Below are 26,649 nucleotides of genomic sequence, written 5' to 3' on the forward strand. Positions count from 1 at the left end.
TAACATTTCTAAATATCAAAATCTGTCCCCAGATCTTTCTTATCAAGAAAATATACATTATCAATTAAAATATCATATGTCTTTTCTTTGTCTCTAAAACACTTGAGTATAAATTTTTTGGATGAAAATAAAGATACAGTTGATTGGAACAATATTATAGATAGCGGTTACTAACCTGTGCAGATTTATTGAAATATGTGGCCGAGATCGCAAACATTTAAGGAACCGAATCCCCAAATATGACGAAGTAGATCATTGATTTTGGGAAAATGGACTCTAATCTTTTTAATTATTTTACTAAAAATTTATATCTTTGGAACTTTAACAAAACAAGATGGTCAAGATCGATGAAAAAATGATAATGTTAGATTATACATGATGTTTATAAATTTCTATTTTCTTATTAAATGAAGCGGACACAGAAAATATGATAGAAGAAGGGCGAAAACTGTGGCCAATTAGTAAACAACATTTGAATGAACCGAATAAAAGAACTGATGTTAATATTGATTTTGGAGATAACTTCTAATGCTCGTCTAACTTCCAGATTTTATATTTCTGGAACTTTGACAAAACAAGATGGTCAAATTTGGAACTGATAATTGTTAGATTAATCGATAATTTTATAAAACCGTTTTTATTTTCTAAGATTGAAGTAAGAAAACACAATAAATTGATAGAAGAATTCGAAAACTGTGGCCAATTAAGCACAATTTAAAGGAACTATTTCGTATTCAAAAATTGATGTTATTTCTCAAACTTCTAATGGCTTTGAAATCAGATTTTAAATTTGGTGTTTTTGAAGCAGCTGGAAAATTTATCTCATTTTGGATTAGGATTTTTTGAAAATGTTAACTATTCGATCTTAAAAGGAGGATTTTATCTAAGTTTTATAAGAGCAGAAGACAATGATTGATTCTGAAAACTGCAACCTGGAAATTTATGCCTGTTGATGGAAAAAATAACAATTACAGATTTTTTTTATTAGAGTTCCAATGATTGATTATAAAACCACGAGTAAAATTAGGTTGATTGATGAAATTTACAAAAAGTCAAAACATTATGTTTAATTTTCTAGATTGGCAATGTATTGAACAAAAAGGTATTTCCGGAACAACTTATTCGTTCGATATTACAAATATTTATAGAAATATCTTCAATCCCAAGTTCGTTATCATAGGTTTGTTTCAAACAGATAGACAGAATAATCAAGAAAAAAAATCCTTCAAAGTTTGATAGTTTGAATGTAAAAGAATATCAGAGTAAAATTGAACGGTTCTTATTATCCATATGAATTACAAAATTTAAACATTTCCGGAGGTCTTTTTCAGAATCATGTATCAGATGTTATCAAGATTTTAAGAAGTTTACTGTAATAATAAGGAAATGTATTACAATCCTAAAGAATTTTTAGCGAATAGACCTGTTTATGTCATTGATACAACAAAGAGTTTGACAAATATTATCTGGTTCAAAGAACGATATAATTATCAATATGGATTTTCAAAATGCTATTACTAACTCGACATGTTATGTGGTTGTGGTTTCTGAGAAATTTTTTAGCCTATGATGTGATTAAGAAACGATATTAGAGAAATTCAGTAAAATTTTTGAAAAAAATCGTCTTATTGTCTATATTATTCATTGGATAATTCTACAACTTTACAGAATTGTTAAAGACATTGATATAAGTTATTCATTTTTAATTTCAAAAGAATATCTTAAAAAATGGGGATGATATTAACAAAAAACTATTCCAAGGTCATCTTAAGGGTTGGACCGGAAAGTTATGATTTTAAAAAATACCTTACTATTTACTGATCCTATATACCAAATTTCAGCAAAAAAGCTCCAATAGTTCTCGAGATATAAGAGTATTAAGATAAGGGATGATTGGGGTAGATTTTTGAAAATTTTTGTTATTTTCATGAAATTTTAAGTTGAACTCGCTTGTTTTTTGAAGTTTCAGATTTTTCTGATTATTTTTTTAATTTTTTTTATGAATATTAAGAAATAGGGGATGATTTCACCCTTATGGATAAGTTAAGTCGAAAGAGTTAAGTATTTACTATATGTGTACCAAATTTCATTAAAATCGGTTGAGTGGTTTTTGAAATATAAAATTATTAATAAATTTGTAAACTAGCACCCTAATTGAACAACTTATATAGCAGAGATATAGCTTATAAACTTTCGAGACTCTCCGTAGCTCAGTTGGTAAAGACGCTTGCCTTCAAAGCCTGAGGTTCTGGGTTCAAATCCCAGAGCTTCAGGCGCGCTTTTTATTGAGGAAGACATGGTTGTCGTTCAGTGGTTGAGGACAAGTCTTTACACGAGTGGCCATAGTGTAATGACTATAGAACAAGCCGAGTAATGACAACTGTGGTTGGCGCGCCATTTTGCTTCCTCACACCTTTTCCACTTCATTCCTTAATTCCTTCTCTTCCTTAATTCGTTCATTACATTCTCACATCGTTCATTAATACAACATTACACTTACAAAACACCCAACACAAATTCCCTAATTGTATCTCTCCATCAACTTCTACACAGTAGTTACCAAAGAAAATTGAGACTTGGGAACAAAAAAATTCCAGAGTCTAAGACCCGAATTACAGCTCCTAGCCATTAACTTGGTGGACAGTAGCAGTGCAGGGCCAAGTCTCTAAACAATAGACACGTAGAAGTTGAATGTGATGTGATTCCCCATAGCGCAAACACGCACACACTAACAACACTACACCAAAGACACAATCATTCATTTTGTCTTTTTACAATAATTTGATGATGTTCATATTATTCTCTTTCATTCCTTCTAAAACTTCAAAAATATACTCTTTCGCTGATGAAAAATCTCGATTTCTTCCGGAATAATCTTTGTAATCATAGACAAAATATCCTAAATAGTTGAATAATAAAATAAAATCATTTCTTTTTATCTCGGTAGTTGAAATATAAACATAAACATTTGTGCTAAAAAATTTATATCTCGGCAGAGTTAGTTCCATAATCTCCATTTATAACAAAAAATCTTTCTGTTTAAATGGAAGAGTATAATGCCAACTGTTACAAGTGTTGTAATAGAGGAGAAATTTATTGATAAAAGATATTTAGTTTGTAGAGATTGTAATTTAATTTTGTACGAAAGACCTAAACCTAAGAAATTTCGAAATAAACTAACACATTTTGAATAATATGCTTACAAAATTGCAATATGGAGGTAAAAAACAAACAAAAATTTGTTACAGAATTTAGAAAACAGAATAAACATTTTTACTTATCTCTTTATAACCGTTGAAAAAATTATTTTCCTTTTCAAAGAATACATTTAGGTTTGTAGGTATCGATACACACGTTTATTATGAGAAGATTTTACCTGTATTTTTTTCATTATCTGGATGTTGAATTTGATTACGATTTTAAGCCTGAAATCTTTGATGATTTTTATAGTACATTTGGAGAAATTAAATGAAGAACCTCGTCAAAAGAATGTGGTTTTACTCACATTCTCCCCCGACTTCTCGAGTGATTGTTAGCAAATTCCATCATTTTCCGTTTATAAGTTTTTAATTTATAGTTTATTTCGTAGCAGACATTTCCGATAGATTGATTTGACAGCTCAAGAAAGTAGAAGCAAACAGCTATAGATTCGGTTAATTTTTCATTCGTGATTTATGGTTCACTAGAGTAGATACAATAAGCCGGTTCTGGGTCGCTTTTGGAGACGAACGGATGTAGATTCGGTAAATTTTTCATTTAGGTTTGCTGTGTTGTTTCTCAGCTTCCTTTATGGTACATTGAACAAGATTTTTACATTGCTTTTCGGTTGGCTCCGAAAGTGGTCTAGAAACCCCATATTACTATCTACTTACACTTTACTGCTAGATACCACCACTGTACAGCATTAGGATTTGTTCAGCAACAATATTAGAATAGCTTAATTAGTCTGAAAGATATTTCTACACATGTCACACTTCAGGAGCTGATATCCAATTTGCACTGTATAAGCACACAACTTAGTTTTTCTTGAAAACGATACAAGAATTTTCCCTAAGAAAGAAATCAATCAACTTTTCCCTAAGAAAGAAAACGATCAACGTTTCCCTAAGAAAGAAATCGATCATCGGCCATGTTCATTTTTGGTGGAGGTCGAAATGGGAGAGTATCAAAAAGGGTTGAAAATATCAAACAGAAATTTTATCCTCAAATCATATTTTTTAGCTTGACACAATAAAACCAAAACGTAAATAACAGTTAAATAGGTGTCAGTTAACCATAAACAGACTAACTATTTGGCAGACAGTGATGATTTTCTTTTTAATATAGTTATGATCTTTTTATCTAGTTATCCGATGATGATATAACCATTATTTATTTGTTTAACATTAGGTTTTAAGTGTGTTCAGCTATGAAAAATAATAAATTTATTTCTTAGGAAAAATGTCTATATTAATTTCAAGAAAAGTCAGCCAGGTTGTGTGCTTAAAATAGAATGTAAAGTGGCTCTCGGCTCTTGACTATCTGTAGTTCCCAGTAAAATGAAGCATGAATGTCATCCTCCCTCACATTGGACTAAACAATAAATGCTGTACTTGCTTATTTGGCTATCTTTTGCTGCTCTCATCCGTCGTTTCAATTATATTCCTTAAAAGTATATGTTGCCTTAGTTGACAAAACAAAACATAATAACTTAATAACCAATCCTTCCTGATTTTAATGGAAAAGACATTTTTTAGATACTTCCACATTAAATTTATTAAAAAATTTATCCTTCCTGATTTCTTTGAGAGATATATGAAAAATATTAAGCTTACTTTCAAAATTTCCAAACATCAATAATATAAATATTATAAGCCATACTGATAGGAGCTTCAAAATTTTAACTATAACAAACATAGCCTCTCCTAATACTATATAAAAAGTAAATTTGACAAAAAAAGGATTTAATAAAGTTTGGAATAACACATTTCAACAGTTTAGTTCAAAACTGTAATTACGTTGGAAGATGATGATATCAATATATCTATGAAATTTGCTCATACATTTTATAGTTTACAATCCATTGTCACCTTTTAAAATATTGTTTGATTTGCAGTGTTCTTGTTGTTTTAGTATTAATTAATAAATTATATTCATGAAAATCTTTAAACATTTTTCATACAATTCTTTTTACATTTATTCTGTTATATTACTCAAATATTATTTTTGTGGGTTTCCTTTTTTCAATGAGACTTGTAGGGCTTTAAGTATATGCATAAAGATATTTATTAGTTTTACTACGAATTTTCATTATTAAATATTTTAAATTGTTCTCAATTAATTCATTTAACCATATATTACTTCAACACATACAAGGGCGTTCTAGAAAGTAGAAGTACGTTTCACTCTGTAGCCACTAGGGGTGCATCCATTTTGATGTCAGAGCGTTTCTCCGTTCAGTGGCTATCCAGTCGTGCTAGTGAGGGGTTACTGTCGCTCTTTGTTGTTTTACAACAGCAGTTTCAAATGCGTGATGCAATTTAAAATTCCGTTGTGAAGTGCGGTCGGTAATATGGTTTTTATTAGCTAAGCACAATTAACCCAAAATGAGATTTAGATTGAGATTGAGATTTATTGCCAACTCTGTAAAGTTTTATAGGAACGAAGTGATTACTGAAGGTGGAGTGTGTCAGTGGTGCATTAGGTTTAAAAATGGCCGAACTAATGTGCATGATGACAAACGAAGTGGAGCATTGCGACCGATGAAATTTTCTCTAAAGTCAATAAGAAAATTAAAGAAGACCATTGATTCACAATAACAGAACTCTATCTTAGTTTTCCTTAAATTTCTAGGAGTTTGTTACACAAAATTGTTACGCAAAAGTTAGGTTACCATAAATTTTGTGCAAGATAGGTACCGACCAAACACGGAAAATCAGGCTTGAGAAGTCCTGGATGCTTTTAAATGGAAGGTGTTTCCACATCCGCCTTACAGTCCGGACCTTGCACCCAGCGACTACCACCTGTTTCTAGCAATGAAGACCTGGCTTGTAAAGCAGTGCTTTGATGACGACATAGAACTGCGGGAGGATGTGACTACCTGGTTGAAGTCTCAGGCTAAACGTTGGAATTTAATAATAGTTCACCGCTATGTTAAGTGCCTAAATTTATATGGTGACTATGTTGAAATATAGTATTCTAGTGTCACTTAAAATGTATATAATACAATTTTTCTTGTACTTTGATTTTTGTTTGCATCTATTTCTATAAATGTAATCTACTTTCTGGATAGCCCTTGTATAATGTTCATCTGGTACTTACGCTGCTCTCTGCCGAGCCCCACTTGTTGGTTGCCACAATTTTGTACTCGCCAGTGTCTTCGTGCCTGCCAGCTGGGATGTTCAGCGTGAATGTGCACTCTTTTAGCCCATCCTGCACGTCCTTGTTGCTGCTGGATATTGTAAACCTGGCATCGATGTCATGTCCATCCTTAGTCCTGAGGAATACATACAAAATTATAATTGCTATTGCAATAAAATCGGTTTGTTATAATGATAGAATTTGAAGATACAAATGAGTTAACAATTAGTGCACGCTACAGTCTTTTGGTGAACCAATATCCATAGGGAATACAATTTTTATAGAATAATCTCCATAGAAAAAGAAAGCTCATAATTGAACATTCAAAAAAGAAAAAAAAGTTGTCACTATGCACACTGTGCTATTAACATTGATTTAATTGATTAGAAAAAGCACTACCAATTTCTTTGTAGTTGTATGCTTCCCAGTTGTGGCTACATATTTAACTAATAAGTATTACTTTTGCTTATATAATTTATCACATATAAATAATAAACCTCATGGCTGGTGGCTAAAACTTTAGTCAGTATCTGCTAACACAAAAGTATGGAAATTAAGCCTTAGTAACTGGGAGATGTATAAGTGTAGTTAATATTTTATCCAATATTCGGTAAAGGAAAAAAAAACTAAATATAAAGAGTTAAAATTGTATTATCTCTAAACATAGCTAAAAAGATTCTGGAGTAATCCCCTCCTACCAGACTATAAACCAAACTGTATCCTGCATAAACAATATCAGTTTGGTTCAAGATATTCAGTGATTTTAAAAATGCTCTTTTCTTAGACCAGAGGTGGTAGAGGAATTTCATTAGTTGATAATTTTGTATATTACATACTCACCATTTCACATCTGGTACAGGATCGGCTGTGAGGACAGCTGTGAAGGTGACATCATCCCCTTTGGGGACCACCTGAGGTTTTAATGGTGTCTTGAACTTGGGTTCTCTTAGGGATGCCTCAGCTGCCAACAAATAATGTATGTTTTACAATAAAATTTAGATTAAAATAACAAAATATCTGACTACTTACAATACAATTTTGGCTTTAACAGCAATGCAATTGTAAATAAATTAAAATTTAATTATTAATTTTATGTTAATTAGAGCTACAAAACTCCTGAATATTCAATAATTTCATTTCACTTCAACTAGTATTCAAGCTTCCCGCAAAACTTTTCTTTACAAAATAAATCAATATCCTTTTAATTAGGGAGGGCACATTTCAATGATTATTTAAATAAGGACACTCAAAATGTGTAGCAGTTTGACTCACTAAGAGTTTAAAACAGTTAATGACACTGACCTCCTGTTAGTATGTTAATGAATAGACATTACCTTACAAAACAAAACACGTACACATGAAAAATGACTTAATTTTGTGCTATCTAACACATCTAAGACAAAACAGAACATCTAAGACAAAATTACATCAAAGCACTTGAAAGGGAATTGTGCACAGGATTGGAAAATGACAAGAAGGAAACAGCTGAGAGAAAGAAAGTATATGATATGAAATTAAAATCTTAAGAAAACAGCAAGTAAGTCAGCATATAGAAGAATATGGCAACAAATCAAAAGCACTTTGGGAAGTAATTAACAAAGAAAGAGCAGCTAAAACGATATCTAGCAACAAACTTGCTCTCAATATAGATGGGAAATTCACAGAAAATCCCAGTAAAGTTGCCAACCATCTCAATTACTTCTTTGCCAATATTGCTGATGAAACACTTAAACAGAACACCTCAAAACTTGCAAAACAATCACAGCACAACTTCTCAACAAAAACCCAGCTCCTTTTCACACCATCAACACAGAAAGAAGTACTTGCCATTATAGATAGTATGAAGCAAAAAACATCAGCAGGTCTGGATGATATATCCTCAAAACTCATAAAAAGCTGTAAAGAGGAAATCATTATCCCCTTCACACACATCATTAATAAGTCACTACAAGAAGGCATCTTCCCAGACAAACTGAAAACTTCAAAAATTTATCCTAAGTATAAAAATGGCCCAACCACAGAAGCAACCAGCTATCGTCCCATATCACTTATTCCAACATTTTCTAAAATAATTGAAAAGGTTATCCTAACAAGACTTCTTAATTACTTAAGCAATAACAATCTGTTGACTGAAAACCAACATGGATTCCTGAAGGGCCGATCTACCACAACACAGCCATCGTACAGTTAGTTGAGTATATCATTGACCAAATTGAAAGTGGAAAAACTGTTACAAGCTTGTTCCTAGATTTTAGTAAAGCATTCGACTGCATAGACCACTCATTGCTCCTAGAAAAACTACACCCAACTGGGAATCAAAGGAACATCAGCTAACTGGTTCAGGACCTTCCTCAGTGGAAGACAGCAGTTAGTGGAACTAAAACACAACCTGAACGGAACAACTACCAAGGTTTTACTCAACCCTACTTCAGGTGAATAGAGGAGTACCACAAGGGACAGTGCTTGGACCTGTCCTTTTCCTCCTGCTTACAAACGACCTACCTCAGTACCTGACCAACCTCTGCCAAACAATAATGTATGCAGATGATACTGTTCTAACATTAGCTAACAAAAATAAAAATCAACTTTGAAATAGATACACGAACCATCCTCAACTCAGCAAAACAGTACTGTAGGACAAACGACCTAGCTTTGAATGAGAGTAAAACTGTACAGATGACGTATAGCGCAAGAGGAAACACACAGAATGGGATACCTGACTTAAAAGTACAAGATAATTTAAAATATTTAGGTATTAATCTTGACATGAACCTCAATTGGAAGGCTCATGTTTGATGTGCTGTGCAAGAGACTTGCGTCAGGCACCTATGTCATAAGAAGGATAAAAGAAATATGCGGAACATCTGCAGCAAGAATTGCCTACTTTGCTCTTTTTGAGGCACATGTTAGATATGGCATAGCAGCATGGGGTGGAACTACTAGCTCCAACATGGAAAGAGTTTTCTTGCAGCAGAAGAAAAACAATAAGATGCTTAACAGGCCTTGGATTTCAAAGCAGCTGTCGAAGAGCATTCCAGGAGCACAAAATACTTACAGTACCTGCACTTTACATAAGCGAGGTAATTCTACTAGTAATCTCATCAAACAAGCCAAAAACTTGGAGATTAACACCAATATAACACCAGAAATGCCTCAGATTTCTCTCACTTCCAGCACATCACCTGAGCTTTTCTGAAAGGAAGCCAACCTTCAGGGGAGCACAGTATTTCAACAACCTGCCAGACCACATCAAACAAGACACGGGAAAGACCTTCAAGGGAAAACTCCTTCGATGGCTTGAAGATCATCCCTTTCTATAGCGAAAAGGAATTCATGGAGTGGAAGACTTAAAGATAAACACTCGCAAGATAGAACTTCATTTTTATGTAACATTGTTTTGACGCCCAATACCGATCTCTATGATTGTGTGTAAATAAAGAAAAATTGTCTATTGTCTATTGTCTATAAATCAATTAAAGACCCAAAATCAGTGCTTGAATCTCATTTATGCATGATCTTGTTTATAGATAGACATTTGTTTGTATATGTAAAATTATGCTGAAATGTAGACACGTGTAAAGTAGCACAGCTATATGCCTAGAATGCAGACACATGTCTAGTCTAATACGCTGATACTATTCGCCAAATCTTGTCATCACTATTATTGAAGCTATTTTTTAGTTAAATTTTACTGTGGAATGTGCATTAGTCATTAATTGAGTTATGGAATTAAAGTAAACATATTAATTCAAACTTGAGGAACAATGGAATATTTACTTTAAAAGGTTTCTCCAAAAAAAGTTGTTATATTTTTTATTGTAGATGGGCAGACATCCATAAAATATACATTTCTTACTTTTTGATTGATTTTAAGATACTCACACAACACTGATAACTGTGCATTCTCCACCTTCTCGCCCAGCCTATTGATGATCTTGCACTTGTAGAACCCAGCATCACCTGGTCTGATCTTCTTCAGTTCCAGCGTATACTTCTGGCCTTGCTCTGAGATCTTAGTGTGGTCATCCACCTTTAGCTCGTCATTCTCCCTGTACCTGATGACAAAATTTGTTACCTCTATCAATTCAGAAAACAATAAAAAAACCCTTTGGAAAGCATGGTAAAGAGTCATTATTTCTGGTGATAACAAAAATTGCTATCTTACTTGTATATTATTATTATTACTATACTTGTATTGCAAAAATTGTATATTACTTAAGCACAATGACAGGAAAAAAAGATTTAGATTGTATACACAACTATGGTCTTCTTAGTAAAATGAGTTTGTAATTTATTTGCTAGCCCATAAAATAGTAAATCTCAATAACCTTTGAAAACATTATTCTTAAACTAATAAATAACTGTCTTAAAAAAGATTAACTGAATTTAATCATAGTTTCCTATTTGTTATTTGAAGAATAAAATCAATAATAAATTGCTAGGTATTAAAACATGAATAAGAAGTAACTAACAGGGTCATGTTGTTCATTATTCCATACAAACAAGTGTTAAATGACCACTTTGAAATTTGTTTTTCAGATAAGATGTTTAGATCTGAGGTGAAACAAACATCACAATCGCATAATGTGATTGCTTAAGGGGGTTCGGTATGCCCTATCCTTCCCATGTTAATTTGGCCAATTTTATGTACCTTTTTCTCAGAAACCTTTAAAGCTATCATCATCAAACTTTAAGACACTACTATTTAGACCTTTTTTAACATTTAGAGCGGAAGATATTATAAAAATCTATTTTAAATTTTTATTAAAAAAATTATAATTATAAATTATTTTACAAAAAATTAATAAATTTTTTATTTACAACAAATTAAATAAAAACTTCTTTTTTTTTAACTTTGTTCCGCTCTAAATGTTAACAAAGGTCTAAATAGTAGTGTCCTAATATTTAGACCTTTGTTAACATTTAGAGCGGAACAAAGTTAAAAAAAAGAAGTTTTTATTTAATTTGTTGTAAATAAAAAACTTATTAATTTTTTGTAAAATAATTTATAATTATAATTTTTTTAATAAAAATTTAAAATAGATTTTTATAATATCTTCCGCTCTAAATGTTAAAAAAGGTCTAAATAGTAGTGTCTTAAAGTTTGATGATGATGATAGCTTTAAAGGTTTCTGAGAAAAAGGTACATAAAATTGGCCAAATTAACATGGGAAGGATAGGGCATACCGAACCCCCTTAACGTGGTTGCTGAGAAAAGATCTTGATTAAAAGAGTGAAGAGATTACAGTTAGCAGTTTGATGAAATTCAAATAGTAAGAATAGATTTGAATTACAGATCTCCCTTAATTTTGAACTACAATTATGCCCTTATGTAAAAGTAATTTTGATATAATTATAACAAATCAATCTTGAATTGATGTAGGTAAACTCAGTACCTACCATTTAGCATCTGGCCTAGGCACTCCCTTGGCCTCCACTTGGAAGATGGTGGATAACGACTCATAGACAGTTCGGTCCTTCATGTCTGAAGATAGAATCTCAGGAGCCGCTACATCAAAGAGATGAATATTAGCTTTGTGAATTCTTCATACACTGAACCACAATATTTTACATTCCAGTTAGATAAATGATTATAGAAATTCATATGTTATTGTATTTTTACCAGAGACTGCGGCAGAAAGCCACCTAACTTCTATCCCAATTACCTGTAATTCAGTACAAGTCACTGCAACAGTGAATGGATTAAGTGTGTATATGATTATAAAATCTGCCTATTCTAATATTGTTTAATAAATTTAATACTTATGCTGCAGAATTTGGCTGGATACGAGCTTCAGTTAAGAAGGAATATTTTAATGTAATAGCTCTTCACTGATTGGTGTGAGAAATAATATAAACCTCTGAATTAAAACACCAAATTTACAACTAAATATCAAACTATAAACATACTGTATCAATAATCATTTTCACTGTTTTTTTTTATAATTTATTTACGTAATAAAATTACCATAATGAGTTGTAAATAGCACAAAAAAGGAAATAAACATTTGGATCAAGTGATTCAAATTCAGTTTACTGTATATTGAAATTTAAATCAACTAAATAGTTATACTTTCAAACATTGCTCTCTAAATCATCCTCATCCCCTACACCTTTAAACAAATCCCAAACATTTTAAATGTTAATAATCATTTCATACGCAATTACTAAATTCCTAAAAACTGTTTCTCACTAATACAAAAGATAGTTGATAAAATTGAAATACCTAAGTATAATTTTTGTTTACTCATTCTTTTTTTTTTGGATGACACTTTTGTAAATCTGCCTCTCAAAACATTTTAAGATTTCGATTATTAATATTTTATTCATGATTACTTAATTGTAATACAAATTTTATAAAAAAGTATATATATATATATATTTGATTTTCCAGAGTTTTGATATATAAATTAGCTAGAACTACTTTACAATAAAGTCATGTTTGTTACTTCTAATTGTTTGCAATCATTTAAACTTCAAAGAATAAAACTGCAACTTTCTATGTAAAATAAATTAGTCTACAATGACAGAAAAAATAAGATGTCAGATATGTAATATCAACAATATGTTTATTGTTTTATATTTCAACAAAAAAAGTTAATTGAAATCCATGAAACTAACATGGACAGATGAAAATGTGTAAGCCACAAACAAATAGTAATTACAATCTGAATTGTATTTTTTCATTTATCGAAAACATAAATAAATTAGGAAACTAAAAATTTAAATACGAAAAAGACACAGAAAACAAAGACAACATTTTTCACATAAGCAATACACTTACACACGATATAAAGCAAAATACAAAATCAGACGGCACAAGACAAAGTGACAGACAAAACAAAACACAGACAATATTCAAACAAGGTCAGATGACAAATGCTGAAACAAGAATAATACATATAAAATAACATTATTGACAAGAAAACTGCAACTGCTTGTAAGAAATACTATGTATAATTATTATCATCATTTAAAAATAGCTATAATTCCAAAGCCAAACTAACTTATATGTGTTAATTTTTGTAGTACTATACAAAGAATTCTTTTATTCCTATTGTCACAGTAATTTGTACACTACTGAACTCCTTTGCTTGAATACTTTTAGGAAAGAATTAAAGAAATCAATTTTTCAAATATTCCAGTTATTTGCAACTTTGAAATGTTATGATTTACTTAACAACTGTAACTAATTAACATAACATTTATATTTTATTACAACTAATTTTAATATGGAATAGGCCATTAAATAATTTAGTTTAAAAAATATTCTTATATACTAATTTATTTAAAATGACTTTTTCAATTAAAGTAGCAAATAGTAAAGAAAATTACAATTATATAACAACTAGCAAAAAATTTATCACAAACTTATATAAATCCAATAAATATTGATAACAATTTAGAAAAATAATTTAAACTAAATTTTCTTTAAAGAAGACAATAAAAATTTTATTTTGTGAGAATCTTGAACTGGGCCTCAAAACCTTACTCTATTACAGTTAAATATAGCATAGAGATGTTAGTGGTTTATTATAAGCGATTTTTAGTAATAGATATGTAACAAAAGGCAGAGTGTCAGTAAAGTTAGGGTATGTTCAGTGGTAATGTTGGTTTGTAATTGTTTAATAAATTTAAAAATTTTGTCTTATATACCTTCAACATTTCGCTCTCCTTCCTTGTCTAGTATTTCCTCAAGAATGCTCCTTTGCCTTTTAATTTTTTTTATAAGTTCATCTGTTCTTGAATCACCTGTGTTTTCATCATTACTATCACGTCTTCCTCTCTGGGGAGTTTCACCGCTGCTATCCATTCCTTTCATTTCACATTGAGAGTTCTCCACTTTTTCAAGTGTTTCACATTTTACACCATTAGAAATGGACCCTATGTCATCAAACATTTCTGCTCTGTTTATTTCGTTAAATAATTGACCAACTGATGATTTTCTACTTTCTGAAATCTTTTTTATTTCAACTCTTGAAAAACTTTCTCTTCTTTCTACAGATGCCTTACGAGATGATGGTTTGTTCTCAGTGTCACCATTTACATATGCCTCTCCTGATATTCTGGAAGAGGAAAATTCCTCATGATTGTTAAACAGCCTTCCATTCTCCTTACAGTACCCCTCTACTTCCTCTATCTCCTCAACAGACATTCTTTTAGCAGACCTCATAGTGCTGCTGGACTTTATATCTTCAATGTTAATTTTCTTCGATCTATCTGATTCCAAAAATTCATTTTCCTCTCCCTGCCAAAATTTAGCATTATGACGTTTAGGTACTTTCTCAACTGTTGTTTTCGTTATGATCTCCATTGATTCTGTTCTTTCAAAAGTGAACAGTTTTGCCGTCTCAGTTTCTGGAGTATCCACAGGTAATGGTGTCTGTCTCAAACTCTCATCCTCAGAAACAGACACAATAGAAACATTGCGGCTAATTGCCAAGCGAACACCTCTGTCATCACTCTCAGAAAACTCTTCTATTATGCCTGAATTGTTGTTCGGCAAATCATCCAGGTTTAAATTGTCCAATTTAACCTCAACACAGGTGAAACTGCCCCCTTTAATGAATCCCTTGTCAAAAGAGTCTCGTTCTTCTTCACCAATATCTTCGATAGAGACCTTTTCTGGTAGGAAGCCTCCTGAAATATGATCTTATTAGTGACAACGAACGTACATCCTTTGGGGTAGTTTTCAAGTCAAAAAGATTTATTTCAGTTTGTTATTTTTTAATAAATGTATTTTGTAGTGTAATGTTAAAAGTGCTAAGATCTAAAAAAAATAAAACACTAATAATGTTACACTATACAAAAAACTAAAATAAAAATCAGTTTGAGCGATTTCTGTTAAAATATTTTGCTCAAATTATTTTCTAAACAAATGACAAAATTGTATTCTTATTTAGTAATCTACTCTAGACAAAAACAGAAAGCACAATCAATTTAAAATATAGAAAACCCAAAAAGCAGGTACTTCATTGTTAAATTAAATTAAAAATAAATAAAAAAATAAATTATTATTTATTAGTTGAACACTGATTTGAAAACACTAAATTTATAAAATAAGACATTGCCCAGTGCAAAACGTCTCTTTATTATTAATAGTAATATTATATTGAATAATAATCCAGTCAATCGAGTTTATTAAATCATAAAAACCAATTTTCTCAAAAGACTATTTTGGCAATTCATTGTTGTAAATAAATGGCAACTTATTCCATAATGTAAATTAAAAATTATTACACTTACATACTAAAAGTCGTGCAACATTTCCACATATAAATGCAATTTTTTATGTGCAACATTTCATAACGCAATATTGTAAATTTAACTGAATTTACTAACATCAAAATACAATAATCCAGCAAAAATTATCTCACAACAATGAGGTGTGAGAGGCAAACAAACTGAAAAGCTGAGGTGTGCAAACTATCTGCAAAATTTGGCTTTTTACTTACTGTATGGAAAAACTACATTTTACATCCAAACTAATGGACAAAACTTTAAGAGAACTTCACATGCAGATGATAATACTCATTAAAGATTTTCATTTAACACATTTTAAATTTTTTACCAATGTTTTGGGGTGTAAATAACATAAATCTTCTAACAAAATGCTTTAATGATTTTGATTATCATGCCGTTTAATGGAAAAGTCAAAATACAATGTCTAATATGTAAAGGAAGACAATTTGTGCCATAATTTACTATAATTTATTTCACTAAGTCTAACACATTACTTATTAATCAATAATTTATTAGATTGTTATCAAAACTGCTACCCAGCAGAAGGTCATGGGCTTAAAAACAAACAAAACCAATAACGTTTTAAGAGTTATAAAGTATTCAGTAAAAATAAACAATCTAAAGATCACTTATAACACATGTTCATTGGCTGTTAAATTTTTCTGCTGTTCACCATTCTAATTTCTACTTACTGGAAAGGTATAATAGTATTTTCTTCATAGAATGTGTTCTATAAAAGCAAAAGTTTGCACAGCTCACTGATTCATGCCATGAGAAAGGAAGATAGTCTCAAGTTCTTTTTATTTAGTAGGCTAAACATAAGGGAGGGCTAGCAGCCAATAACAGTTATATGTAGAACAAAACTAAGTATACAAAAATTTGATTGCAGTAATTTCACTGAATACCTAAGTAATAACACGTTTCAAGCAGTTTGACAACAGAAATACTGGATTTGATTTAGTAATTATTAATATTTGCAGTAATAATTAAAACGTTACACAAATTTGTATGCCAAACCTATGTTAGAAAAATGTTTTAATATACAGTGAAAAACTATTATAAATATTATATAAAACGTGTTAATGAACATATGTGAAACGCCAATTGGAAGAAGAAAAAATATTGGATGGATATTAATTTTAGCTTCATTTCACTGAATTAGTTTTTAGTACAACATAAAACTTCCAATACTAGATTGCCTTATATAAACACAATCTAAATACAATATTGAAGTGATTTTTGGACAAAAAACAAACATAATAGACAATTAAATAATATAAAATAATTTATGTTCAAATACATTTATTTATTTTTGAATCTTTTAATACAGTTATTTGGGGAACATTTACTTTAACATGAATCGTTCATAGCTGAGTCAAAGTAATTTTATCAGAGAATTTAGAATTAAATATTTAATTCAACTTTATTTTTTGACTCAATATTAACTGTATTCAGCTGTTGGTATATTTCCAGACATATTGTATAACGTATTGTATGCCATAAGCTTTTAACAAAGGTTTTCAAAAAATAAAATAAGGAAAAAGAAAAATGAGTTTAAAAAAATAAACTATTCCCTAACCAAAAACATAAAAATTGTTAACAGTGAATGTTAGAAAGTTTGAAACTTACTCATAATGTAGGAGCTCACAATGAAATTTAATTAGAAGTTTGTATGAATCTTAATAGGAATATAAGATAATCTTTGATTATCTTCTTAATATTTCTATTCTGAAGTGTAAGAAGCTGGAAATATACACACATTTAAATCCAAAAGGTCTCTTGTGGGAGATTTTTGGACAGAAACACTTAACAGTTGTGAAAATCTTAAAAGAATTGTAACTTCATGTTGCAGCCATTAGTGGTTGATGAAGGATGACCAATGAGTGATGGTACTAACTAAAAGCTAAAGATGATGTTTTGGTGTATCAAATAATCGTATCATTAACAATGGTGTATGCCTAAAGATAGTCGATCTAAGGATACCATTTAAATGAAAGTTATATTTAATTTTTTGTTTTAAAATGTTGACATAACAGTTTTTTAACTTTTTGGGAAGGAACTTATTTAGTGTAACAATCCAAATCATTAAGAATTTTCAACACCATAGTAAAGTTATTTACAACTCTAGTAAAATATTTAATCTAGTTAACAATTCTGTTAAAAAGCCAAGCTAAGCTAGTGCTTGTCAGGGAACATATTTTGGTAAATAAGTGTGAACTCAGGTAGTATAATGTTGCAGATATTTTTATATTGATTAATGCACATATTGAGTTTAAACTATTCAATTTGTGACTTACCTTCCTTTTCCGCCACTTTAGGTTTGACTTCCTGTTCCACCACAGTGACATCTTCTTTGGGTGGTGATGGCTGCTCAACGGTTTTGACTTCCTCTTTTGGAGGCAGTGGTTGTTCCACTTTCTTGGCTTCTTCTTTGGGAGGTGGTGGCAGTTCAATTTTTTTAACTTCCTCTTTGGGTGGCGGTGGCTGCTCAACCTTTTTGATTTCCTCTTTAGGTGGCGGCTCGATCTCATCTTTAGCCCCTCTTGTTGGAGCCTCAACTTCATCAGTTTTGGCAACCTTAGGTTCTTCTATCACTTCAGCCACCGCCTCCTTTGGAGTGGCCACTTTGGCTACCTCTGGTTTTGGTTTCTCGACCTCTTTTGTTTTCTGTTTCTTAGGGGGCTCAGGTTTTGCTTCCTTTTTCTCAATAGTTTCAACAGGAGGTTTCTCCACTGGCGGTTCCTCCACTGGTGTTTTCTCCTTGGGAGGTGGTGGTGGTGTTTTCTCCTTGGGAGGTGGTGGTGGTGGTGGTTCCTCCACCTCAGCCTCCACTACTTCCATCTCGTTCACCTCCATCTCCGTCACCTCTGCAGCGGTCAGGCCCTCCTCCTCCACCATCGTGGACTTGGCTAACACACATCACATCACGACACACGACAACACAGCTCTGCTGTCAATGACAGGGCTTGACACAACACAACGTTGGAGATGATCTAAGGTCTCCAATCGGCAAAGGCTGCTCAAAGTGTGTATACAACAAACATTGTGTATTTCTCAATAAATTAAAAATTACTTTATTGTTTAATTTTGAAGGGTTTTTAAACTGTAAGATTATTTATGTTTCAAAAACTTATTAGCTTAAAACACAATTTAAATTAAAAACCATTAATTTTTTAGAAATATAATCAAACTGTAGTAAGAAATAAATTTGGGCATACAGAATGTAAAAAATAATTACATAAAATCTGCAAAAATACAACTGTATGATTCAGATAAGCAGCCTTGCCGCACAATAAATAATATACAAGAAGTTCTTGGTCCTGCACATTGCATTTTCTTAGGGTGAGCTTGTCCAAATAATTCACAATACCAGTGTTAATACTGTGTACAGTATAATATTATTTGAGATTATGTGCAATTAAATTAGTTACAATTGTAATATAAAATAATTGTTTCATCATATCAAAAAGAAAAGTAAATATATATTTTCATCTATAAATTGTTTTACATTATAGTATTAATTTTAAAATGATTTAATTGTAATATCTACTACACAGTATAATTATTATGGTAGTTTAACTGATTGAAAGTTAGTGTATAGTTACAGATTATTTTATGTTATATATTAATGATTATTTTATATTTCTGATTAGTTTTTAAGTAAATACACAGACAAGGAGGTCAACCCATTACAACATGGTGGTGATAGAGAATTTAATACTAGCCTTCAAAAAATCTTTAAGTGATTTTTGTAAGTAAATTCCATAAAAATGAAATAATTAGCTTTTATTATTATCACCCTTAATAGATACAAGTCATTTCATTTTGAAGAACAGGGATACCATTAAAAAAGAAATGGCATTCCAAAAAAGCGTGAGAAAGTGATAGTCACAGAAAGATATTCCAATTTATTTAGGCCAGTGTGGAGAAATCCAAAGTCTAGAGAGAGACAAGCCCTTAGCTTTTACGTTAACACACTTAAGATGTAATAGTCAATCCAGATTGACTCTGCAATCCAAAGTGAATAGACAACTAGAATACTCTCTACTCTACTGATTGAGTAAGATTGCTGTGCAATTGAAAATTTCTAAATATGTGGACTTTTATGTATCTTTACGTCTTTCAAATCAGTGAATCCGAGAAAGAAGTTCTTAAAATAATACTTTTAAAACTATAGACACAAAATAAAATGTAACACTGTAAATTGTAAGGTGGATCAATATGACAGTCAAAGGTGGTCTATTGCTGTGATTTACTGTAAAGGTAACATATTTACTTTGACCTTATTCAAGTCACATTTTGTTTTCAAGTAACCAAAGTCATAGGTTTTTTACTAGGCAAAATTTCAGATTTAAAAAGAGATGGTATTGTGATTATTGGAACAGGCCAGTGACTACTGTCCTTTAAAGACAAAAGCAAGGACTTACTCTGCACCAGGACCGTAGTCTTCGTGATGGCTGTTCCCATCTCGTTAGATGCCCGGACCTCATACTCCCCACCATCTGCGACCTTGACCAGAGTAAAGGTCATGTTGTAATTCTCCACACGCTGGGTGTCACGTGAGATCTTGATGTGTGCATCACCTGACAGCTCTTGTCCGTTCTTGAACCTATGAATCAACCACAAGTTGTCAGCACAGATCGGAAAAGCAAGAGCAACAAGAATACCATACATTTTGGTAGACAGATCAAATCTCACCATTTCACTGTGGGCTCAGGTGTTCCCTCCACCTCTATCTGGAGTGTCAGACTGGCACCTTCATCCACCTTGACGTCTTTTGGCAATGGTTTTGAGAACTTCGGTTTGGCTGTGACAAAATATCTGAATTAAATTAATAATAATAGTAAGGAATTTAGTTTAAATTAAAAAGAATTATTACAAAATTTATAGTTATAGGAAATTTAATGGCCTCAATTGAAGTAGTGTGATCAGTTTGCAATATTGAAACAATGTACAGAGTATTTAATTTAAGATGCCTTAGATCAATTGCGAGAGAAATTCGGTTTTCTCACAAAATTAACACTTAAGTTTAAAATTATTTTCATGAATTTTAAGTACAGTGTGTGAGAAAATCCATAGGTCTGGAGTTATATTCCTTAAGTTTACAAACATATGAAAAATTCTACATAATTATAACAGTTTTTGTAGGTGAAGCATTTTGGTGAAAACAAAACATGAAGATGTTATTTTCATTTTAAAATGGTAAACAAAAAACTTAAATGTAAAAAACTTCATCTAAAACACCATAAAAATGCAGCTGTGAAAAACAAAAACACTTTCACGATAATCTCAGGGTATTTTGGTGTACAACATAAGAATATCTCAAAGAATTCTCCTTGCAATCCAAGTTCAAACTAAAACAAAATTAGAATTATCATATTTCATAATTTTCATTTGGAAAAATAACAAAAATTACTTTACTTGTCTTTGCAAATCAAACAAATTTCGTATTTTAACTTTTTTCTAGATTTAGTAGTATTTCAGTTAAAATAAACAATATGTTTTTTCAGCATTATTTAACCATTTTTGAATTTATAATTACATATTAAGGCTATTAAATATTTGCTAATAGAGCCAAAAGTATTCAAAATTAACATACAGCTTATTTAAAATCAATTAGATTTTTATATTGTAGTATCACTAGATAAAGGAATACAACATTTTCCAATATATAATTTTTTATTGTATATAGCACAAAATAAAAAAAAAAATATTTATTGGAAAATGTTGTATTCCTTTATCTAGTGATACTACAATTACTCGTTTTTCCAATGCTCCAAGATTCTACAGATTTTTATATGTTTAAATGTTAATGATCTAATAAAAAAATCGGTTATTTGGTTTTATCATTATGAATAAACAGAATCCTAATTTATATTTATACATATGTTTTATGAATAGTAATCATATGTTTAGTAGTCATATATACTAATATTATAAATTCGAAAGTGCCTTTGTTTGTTTTGCTCTAGTCTTTAAGAAGTAACCATTAGTTATAATGAGATTTTAGTGATTAGGTAAATAATAAGTAATCTTTGAAATATACTTAGAAATCTACTTTAGAAAGTGTCCTAACCTAAGATGGTCAGAATTCTACTTCGAAGACTCCATTTCAAGCAGTCAGTAAGAACTATGCAAGATGAAAGTTTACTGCACTATGCTTTTGAACTAATGTACCAATTCCAGCTATAAATTTTCTAAAATATTAAAAATATTTTTCAGTTTATAAAGAAACTAAAAAGTAAATAGTGTTATTATACTTTTTACTATACATTTTTTTCAAATATTAAGTATTACATATAAGAGACAAATTTACTATCTAGTTTTTACTTTACATTTAAAGACATAAAACCCATCTTAGTTGTCTTTTGACAGAAGTAGGCTTCTCATATCTTTGATATATATTTTCTTGATCGGGAAACAAGGCAAAATCAACTATAGAACTAAAATACCAAGGATGAAGTACATTACAATGGCCATGAATTTTAAATATACACTTTTAAATATATTTTCTTAATCGTGCAAGAAGGTAAACTCAACATTGGCATCCGAAATATAATTCATTTGAACCAGAAGTGCTCATAAGAATAAGAATTTTATTCTGCCAGAAAATATTCCACACAAATACATTGGCACGTCAATACAATGTTACAACTTTTGTAATACAATGAATATTCTAAAAGTCTTGTTTTGTCCACACTGTTGAGATGTACTCTTCCACTGAATAGAATGATCTTTTACATAGAAAATAATTTAGTTTAGCTTTAAATTCCATATCACTTAGCATCCTTATATCTAATGGTAACTTATTGTATAGTCTAATAGCCATCATCATTGGGCTTTTGTTGGTTTTAGCTAGTCTAGTTTGAGGTAAGTTGATATTGTTACGACTTCTTGTTTCATAATTGTGAAAATTTTTCCTTAGGTTTACTTTTCCTAAATTAGCTCGGAGGTAAAGTAGGCATTGTTGTATGTATAAAGAAAATAATGTCAAAATTCTAAAACGTTTAAAAAGTTCTCTGCAACTATGATATTTATTGACTCCTGCCAATATTCTGACAACTTTTTTTTGGATGATGAATACTTCATTTGCGTAAGGAGAAGAGCCCCAAACAATCAAACCATAATTTAAGTGACAGTGAAAAAGTCCGAAATAAGATTGTATAAGAGCTTTCTCCTCAAGTTCACCACATAAACGTTTAATTGCAAAAACACTTTTACTTAGTTTACTTTTAACCCCTACAATTTGCTGATACCAATTTAAATTAGGATCAAAAGTCAAACCTAAAAATTTTGGAAATATATCTTTTTGTGTCTCATTAGGATCTTCTCTGAGGCTAAATATTACAGTAGTTGTCTTATCATTATTTAGAATCAAGTTGTTGGCAGTGAGCCAGTTCTATATATGATTAATATTCAATTTGTAGTCTTCTAAGAGTTTGTTATAATCTTTATTTGTAGTTACTATAGTGGTATCATCAGCATATAAAACAATATTTGCAGGTACATTTACACTCAAATCATTCACTGCAATTAAAAACAGCAAAGGCCCCAAAACAGAGCCCTGTGGGACTCCACAGGTTATTGGTTTACACAGAGATATATCTTTTTCTACTACTACATATTGAGATCTATTCTTTAAGTAAGAGCTAAGTACATCTAAAGCTATCCCCTTAATATTATAATGTTCTAGTTTTTTAATCAAAATGTTATGAGACACTCGGTCAAAAGCTTTGCTAAGGTCACAGAAAGTTATAGCAGCAAAGTCTTTCTTTTCATAACAGTCTAGAACCATATCAACCAAAGAAATAACAGCTTGAGCTGTTGATAACCCTTTTCGGAATCCAAATTGTTCTCTACAAAGCAGATGTTCCATTTCCAAAAATTGTAATAACTGTTTACATATGACTAATTCCATGACCTTAGACAAAACCGGCACAATAGCAACTGGCCTGTAATTTCCTATTTCATTCCTTTTACCTTTTTTAAAAATAGGATGAACTTTGGTGATTTTTAAAACATCAGGAAATATTCCTAAATTTAAACAATTATTAATTAAAACAGTCAATGGTGTTACAAAATAAGTTATTGTTTGTTTAACTAAACAATTCGTCATACCAAAATGATCCATGCTATTTTTAGGAGCTAATTGTTTTATTATATCTAAAATATCACACTCTGTTATACCTCTAAAAATAAAACAGCTTGTATCATGAGGCACAATTTTCTGACTTAAATAATACTTAAAACTATAATTATTTTGGTTCACATTTACATATTCTTTGGCAACATTTATAAAAAATTCATTAAAATCATCAGGCTTAAAATAATTATTTACACTTTCCTTTGTAGTACACTTTTTATTTCTATTTACAATACTCCACAATGCCCTTGTTTTATTTTTGGCATTATTTATTAAACTAGTATTTGCATGCTTTTTTGCCTCTTTAATTTTACTTCTGTACATGTTTTTCAAGGTATTATATTCATTTTTGTACCATGCAATATTCGTTTCTTTTGAAAAATGGTAGAGAATATCTAATCTATCTTTGATTCTTTGAAGCTCAGAATTGTACCAATGACACTTCCTATCTATTTTTTTATTTTTTGTTCTATTTTTCACAATACTTACAAAGCATATATCAAAGTAATATTTTAGAATATGTACAAATGTACTAAAGCCAACATTAACATCGTCTGCCATAAATACTTCCTTCCAATCTTCTTTCAATAAATAATATTTAAATTCTCTAATGCCTGCTTCAGTTATTTTAGTTACAGTTTTAAAACTCTTATCACAAAAATTACTTTCAAGATCAACCTCAAAAGAATATGTAAAAACTTGTGTAAGGTGATCACTGACATGCTTATTAACTACAATCGTTGTATAATTATTATCAAGAGAAGTAAAAATATTATCCAGGCATCTGAGACCTCTAGTAGGCTCAAAAACTGTTCCTTTTATTCCATACATACAACAGAGATTTACAAAGTTTACTGCATTTTTATCATTCATGCCCAGAAAATTCATGTTAAAATCACCACATATAACACATTGCTTATTTAAACGATTTATGTAACTTAATACTTTCTCCATGATGTCAAAGAAAATTTCAATATTACCATAACTACGATATACAGTTACTAATACAAGCTCAACTTCCAAAATTTCGACACATGCAATTTCACAATCTAGCTCCATAGAGAGCCCATTGATGTCATCCATTATTTTAAGACGTGTTGGATCATACCTAGAAAAAATTACTGTACCTCCGTGGATCTTAGAAGTTCGACAATAACTGGTTACATGTTTTAAGTCATTAATTGAGTATGTACATATCTCATTATATTCCATCCAGTGCTCAGTAAGGCATAACAAATCTAAATTTAATTCAATTGAAATATTTTCCAAAATACTTATTTTATTAGAGAGGCATTGACAATTTTGATGGTAAATTGTGAAATTTTATTTTTCAGAACCATTTTTAAACTTTACATCATCTTTATTTTTTTAAATATAATTAGTTTGACCATTTATCTTATTTACATTTCCTGACAAGATACTATAACTATCATTACTTAAAGTAGGTGTACTAGTGCTCATGAAATTAGTTGATATTATATATTGACAGTTGTTTCCAGAAGGCTGTAGTTTTCCAACAGAGATTCGGTTCCTGGAGCAGGCGGCTGGTCTTCCTTCGGTCCCTGAGAACGTTTTATACCCATCTGTGAAGATGCTACTGTCTCAGCTATCATATTAGATAACCATCTCTTACCCTTGTGGTTAAGGTGTTGTCCGTGTCGTGTATGTAACTGTCTCACTGCATTACTTGCTCTAACCAACGAAACATTGCTGAACTGTTCACTGAGTTCCTTAAGACGCTTATTGGTTTTTACCACTTCCTTGTTGACGCAGGACCAATTTGCCAAGTCGTATCTAATAGGTAGGTCTACTAAAACTACATTAGTGTCCTTTGTTTCATTAAGAGTTTTATGTAAAATCTCAAGAAAGTTGTCTGCTTCATTTTTTGCCACATCATTACTTCCGCAAACAACAACTAAAGTATCACTTTTACTAAGGTTATCTTCTTTTACATTTATTACTTTAAGTATATCTTCAGTAAGTCCACCAGGTCTTACAAAACCTACTGCCTCATGTGTTCCCTGCACTGCATTCAGATGCCATGCTAAATCACGACCATGGCTATCAGCGCAGATGAGTAAATTTCTTTTATCAGTAGATTTAGCAACAGAATGAGCAGTGTTAATTTTTTCTTCTACTTCGTCAGCCGAATCCTCATCAACACTGTCGTCACCATCCTCAAGTACTTCATAGCGATTGTTTATATCAACTTCTTCATGCACTATTTGATGTTTCAGAAGGCTATGTGTTTGAATTTTTCCTTTTTTACTTTGGAAGTTCGGTGTAGAGTGTGTTACTGGGCTTAATTGTTTATCCTTCTTGCCTTTTATTAATGGCCAGACAGGTTTCTTAATTACGGAATTGAGTTCGTTAATTTTTTTCTCTAACATTATTATATTTTCCTCTTTTTTTAAGACGAAAGACATACAGGTGCAAAACCTACAAAATTGTGTGCAAAGCCACGGGTAACTACTTGTTTAAATATATTTCTAATACATTTTAAAAACATGAAATAGTGTGAAGAGGACAAAATTAATAAACCAAAATTTAACATTATCCAAAATAGAGCATTAAATGATTTTTACCCGTTTAAAAACTTACACCAAATGGTGAAGTTATGAATTTAAATGGGAATATTAGATCTTTATCTCATATAAACTGACAATAAAGAAAATAGTAATTCACTTTAAAATTATAAATAGAATTAAATTAAGCGAACTTACAGTAAACAGTGAACTTAGAACTAGTCTCCTCTTTTCCCAATTCATTGGACACCTTGCAAGTGTACTTTCCGGAGAGTTCTGTTGTAACTTCTTTGATTATAAGTTTGTAGTTGTCACCCTCCTCAATCCTCGTAAACTCTGTCTTCTTCTCCGTTATCTCAACCTCATTGTGGAACCTAAAAAGTCAAGTTTTATTTTACT

The 26,649-nt window shown here is 30.8% G+C and overlaps 1 protein-coding gene across 4 annotated transcripts in view; it reads right to left on the bottom strand.

Moving 5' to 3' along the window:
• Nucleotides 1–26,649, bottom strand: part of LOC124354601 (obscurin) — a 103,253-nt gene that overhangs the window by 73,550 nt on the left and 3,054 nt on the right. For 2 of the 4 annotated variants that reach the window (XM_046805184.1, XM_046805183.1), the window contains exons 4-12: nucleotides 26,449–26,624; nucleotides 20,281–20,389; nucleotides 20,010–20,191; nucleotides 17,880–18,491; nucleotides 13,996–14,979; nucleotides 11,740–11,848; nucleotides 10,222–10,394; nucleotides 7,180–7,300; nucleotides 6,301–6,475 (exon numbers count right to left, since the gene is read on the bottom strand). In XM_046805184.1, coding sequence (XP_046661140.1) covers nucleotides 6,301–6,475; nucleotides 7,180–7,300; nucleotides 10,222–10,394; nucleotides 11,740–11,848; nucleotides 13,996–14,979; nucleotides 17,880–18,491; nucleotides 20,010–20,191; nucleotides 20,281–20,389; nucleotides 26,449–26,624 — 2,641 coding nt within the window. The remainder of the gene's footprint in view (nucleotides 1–6,300; nucleotides 6,476–7,179; nucleotides 7,301–10,221; nucleotides 10,395–11,739; nucleotides 11,849–13,995; nucleotides 14,980–17,879; nucleotides 18,492–20,009; nucleotides 20,192–20,280; nucleotides 20,390–26,448; nucleotides 26,625–26,649) is intronic. The other 2 variants (XM_046805185.1, XM_046805186.1) reach the window with 2 other exon arrangements.

Source organism: Homalodisca vitripennis, chromosome 2, assembly GCF_021130785.1.
Source record: "Homalodisca vitripennis isolate AUS2020 chromosome 2, UT_GWSS_2.1, whole genome shotgun sequence".
NCBI lineage: Eukaryota > Metazoa > Arthropoda > Insecta > Hemiptera > Cicadellidae > Homalodisca > Homalodisca vitripennis.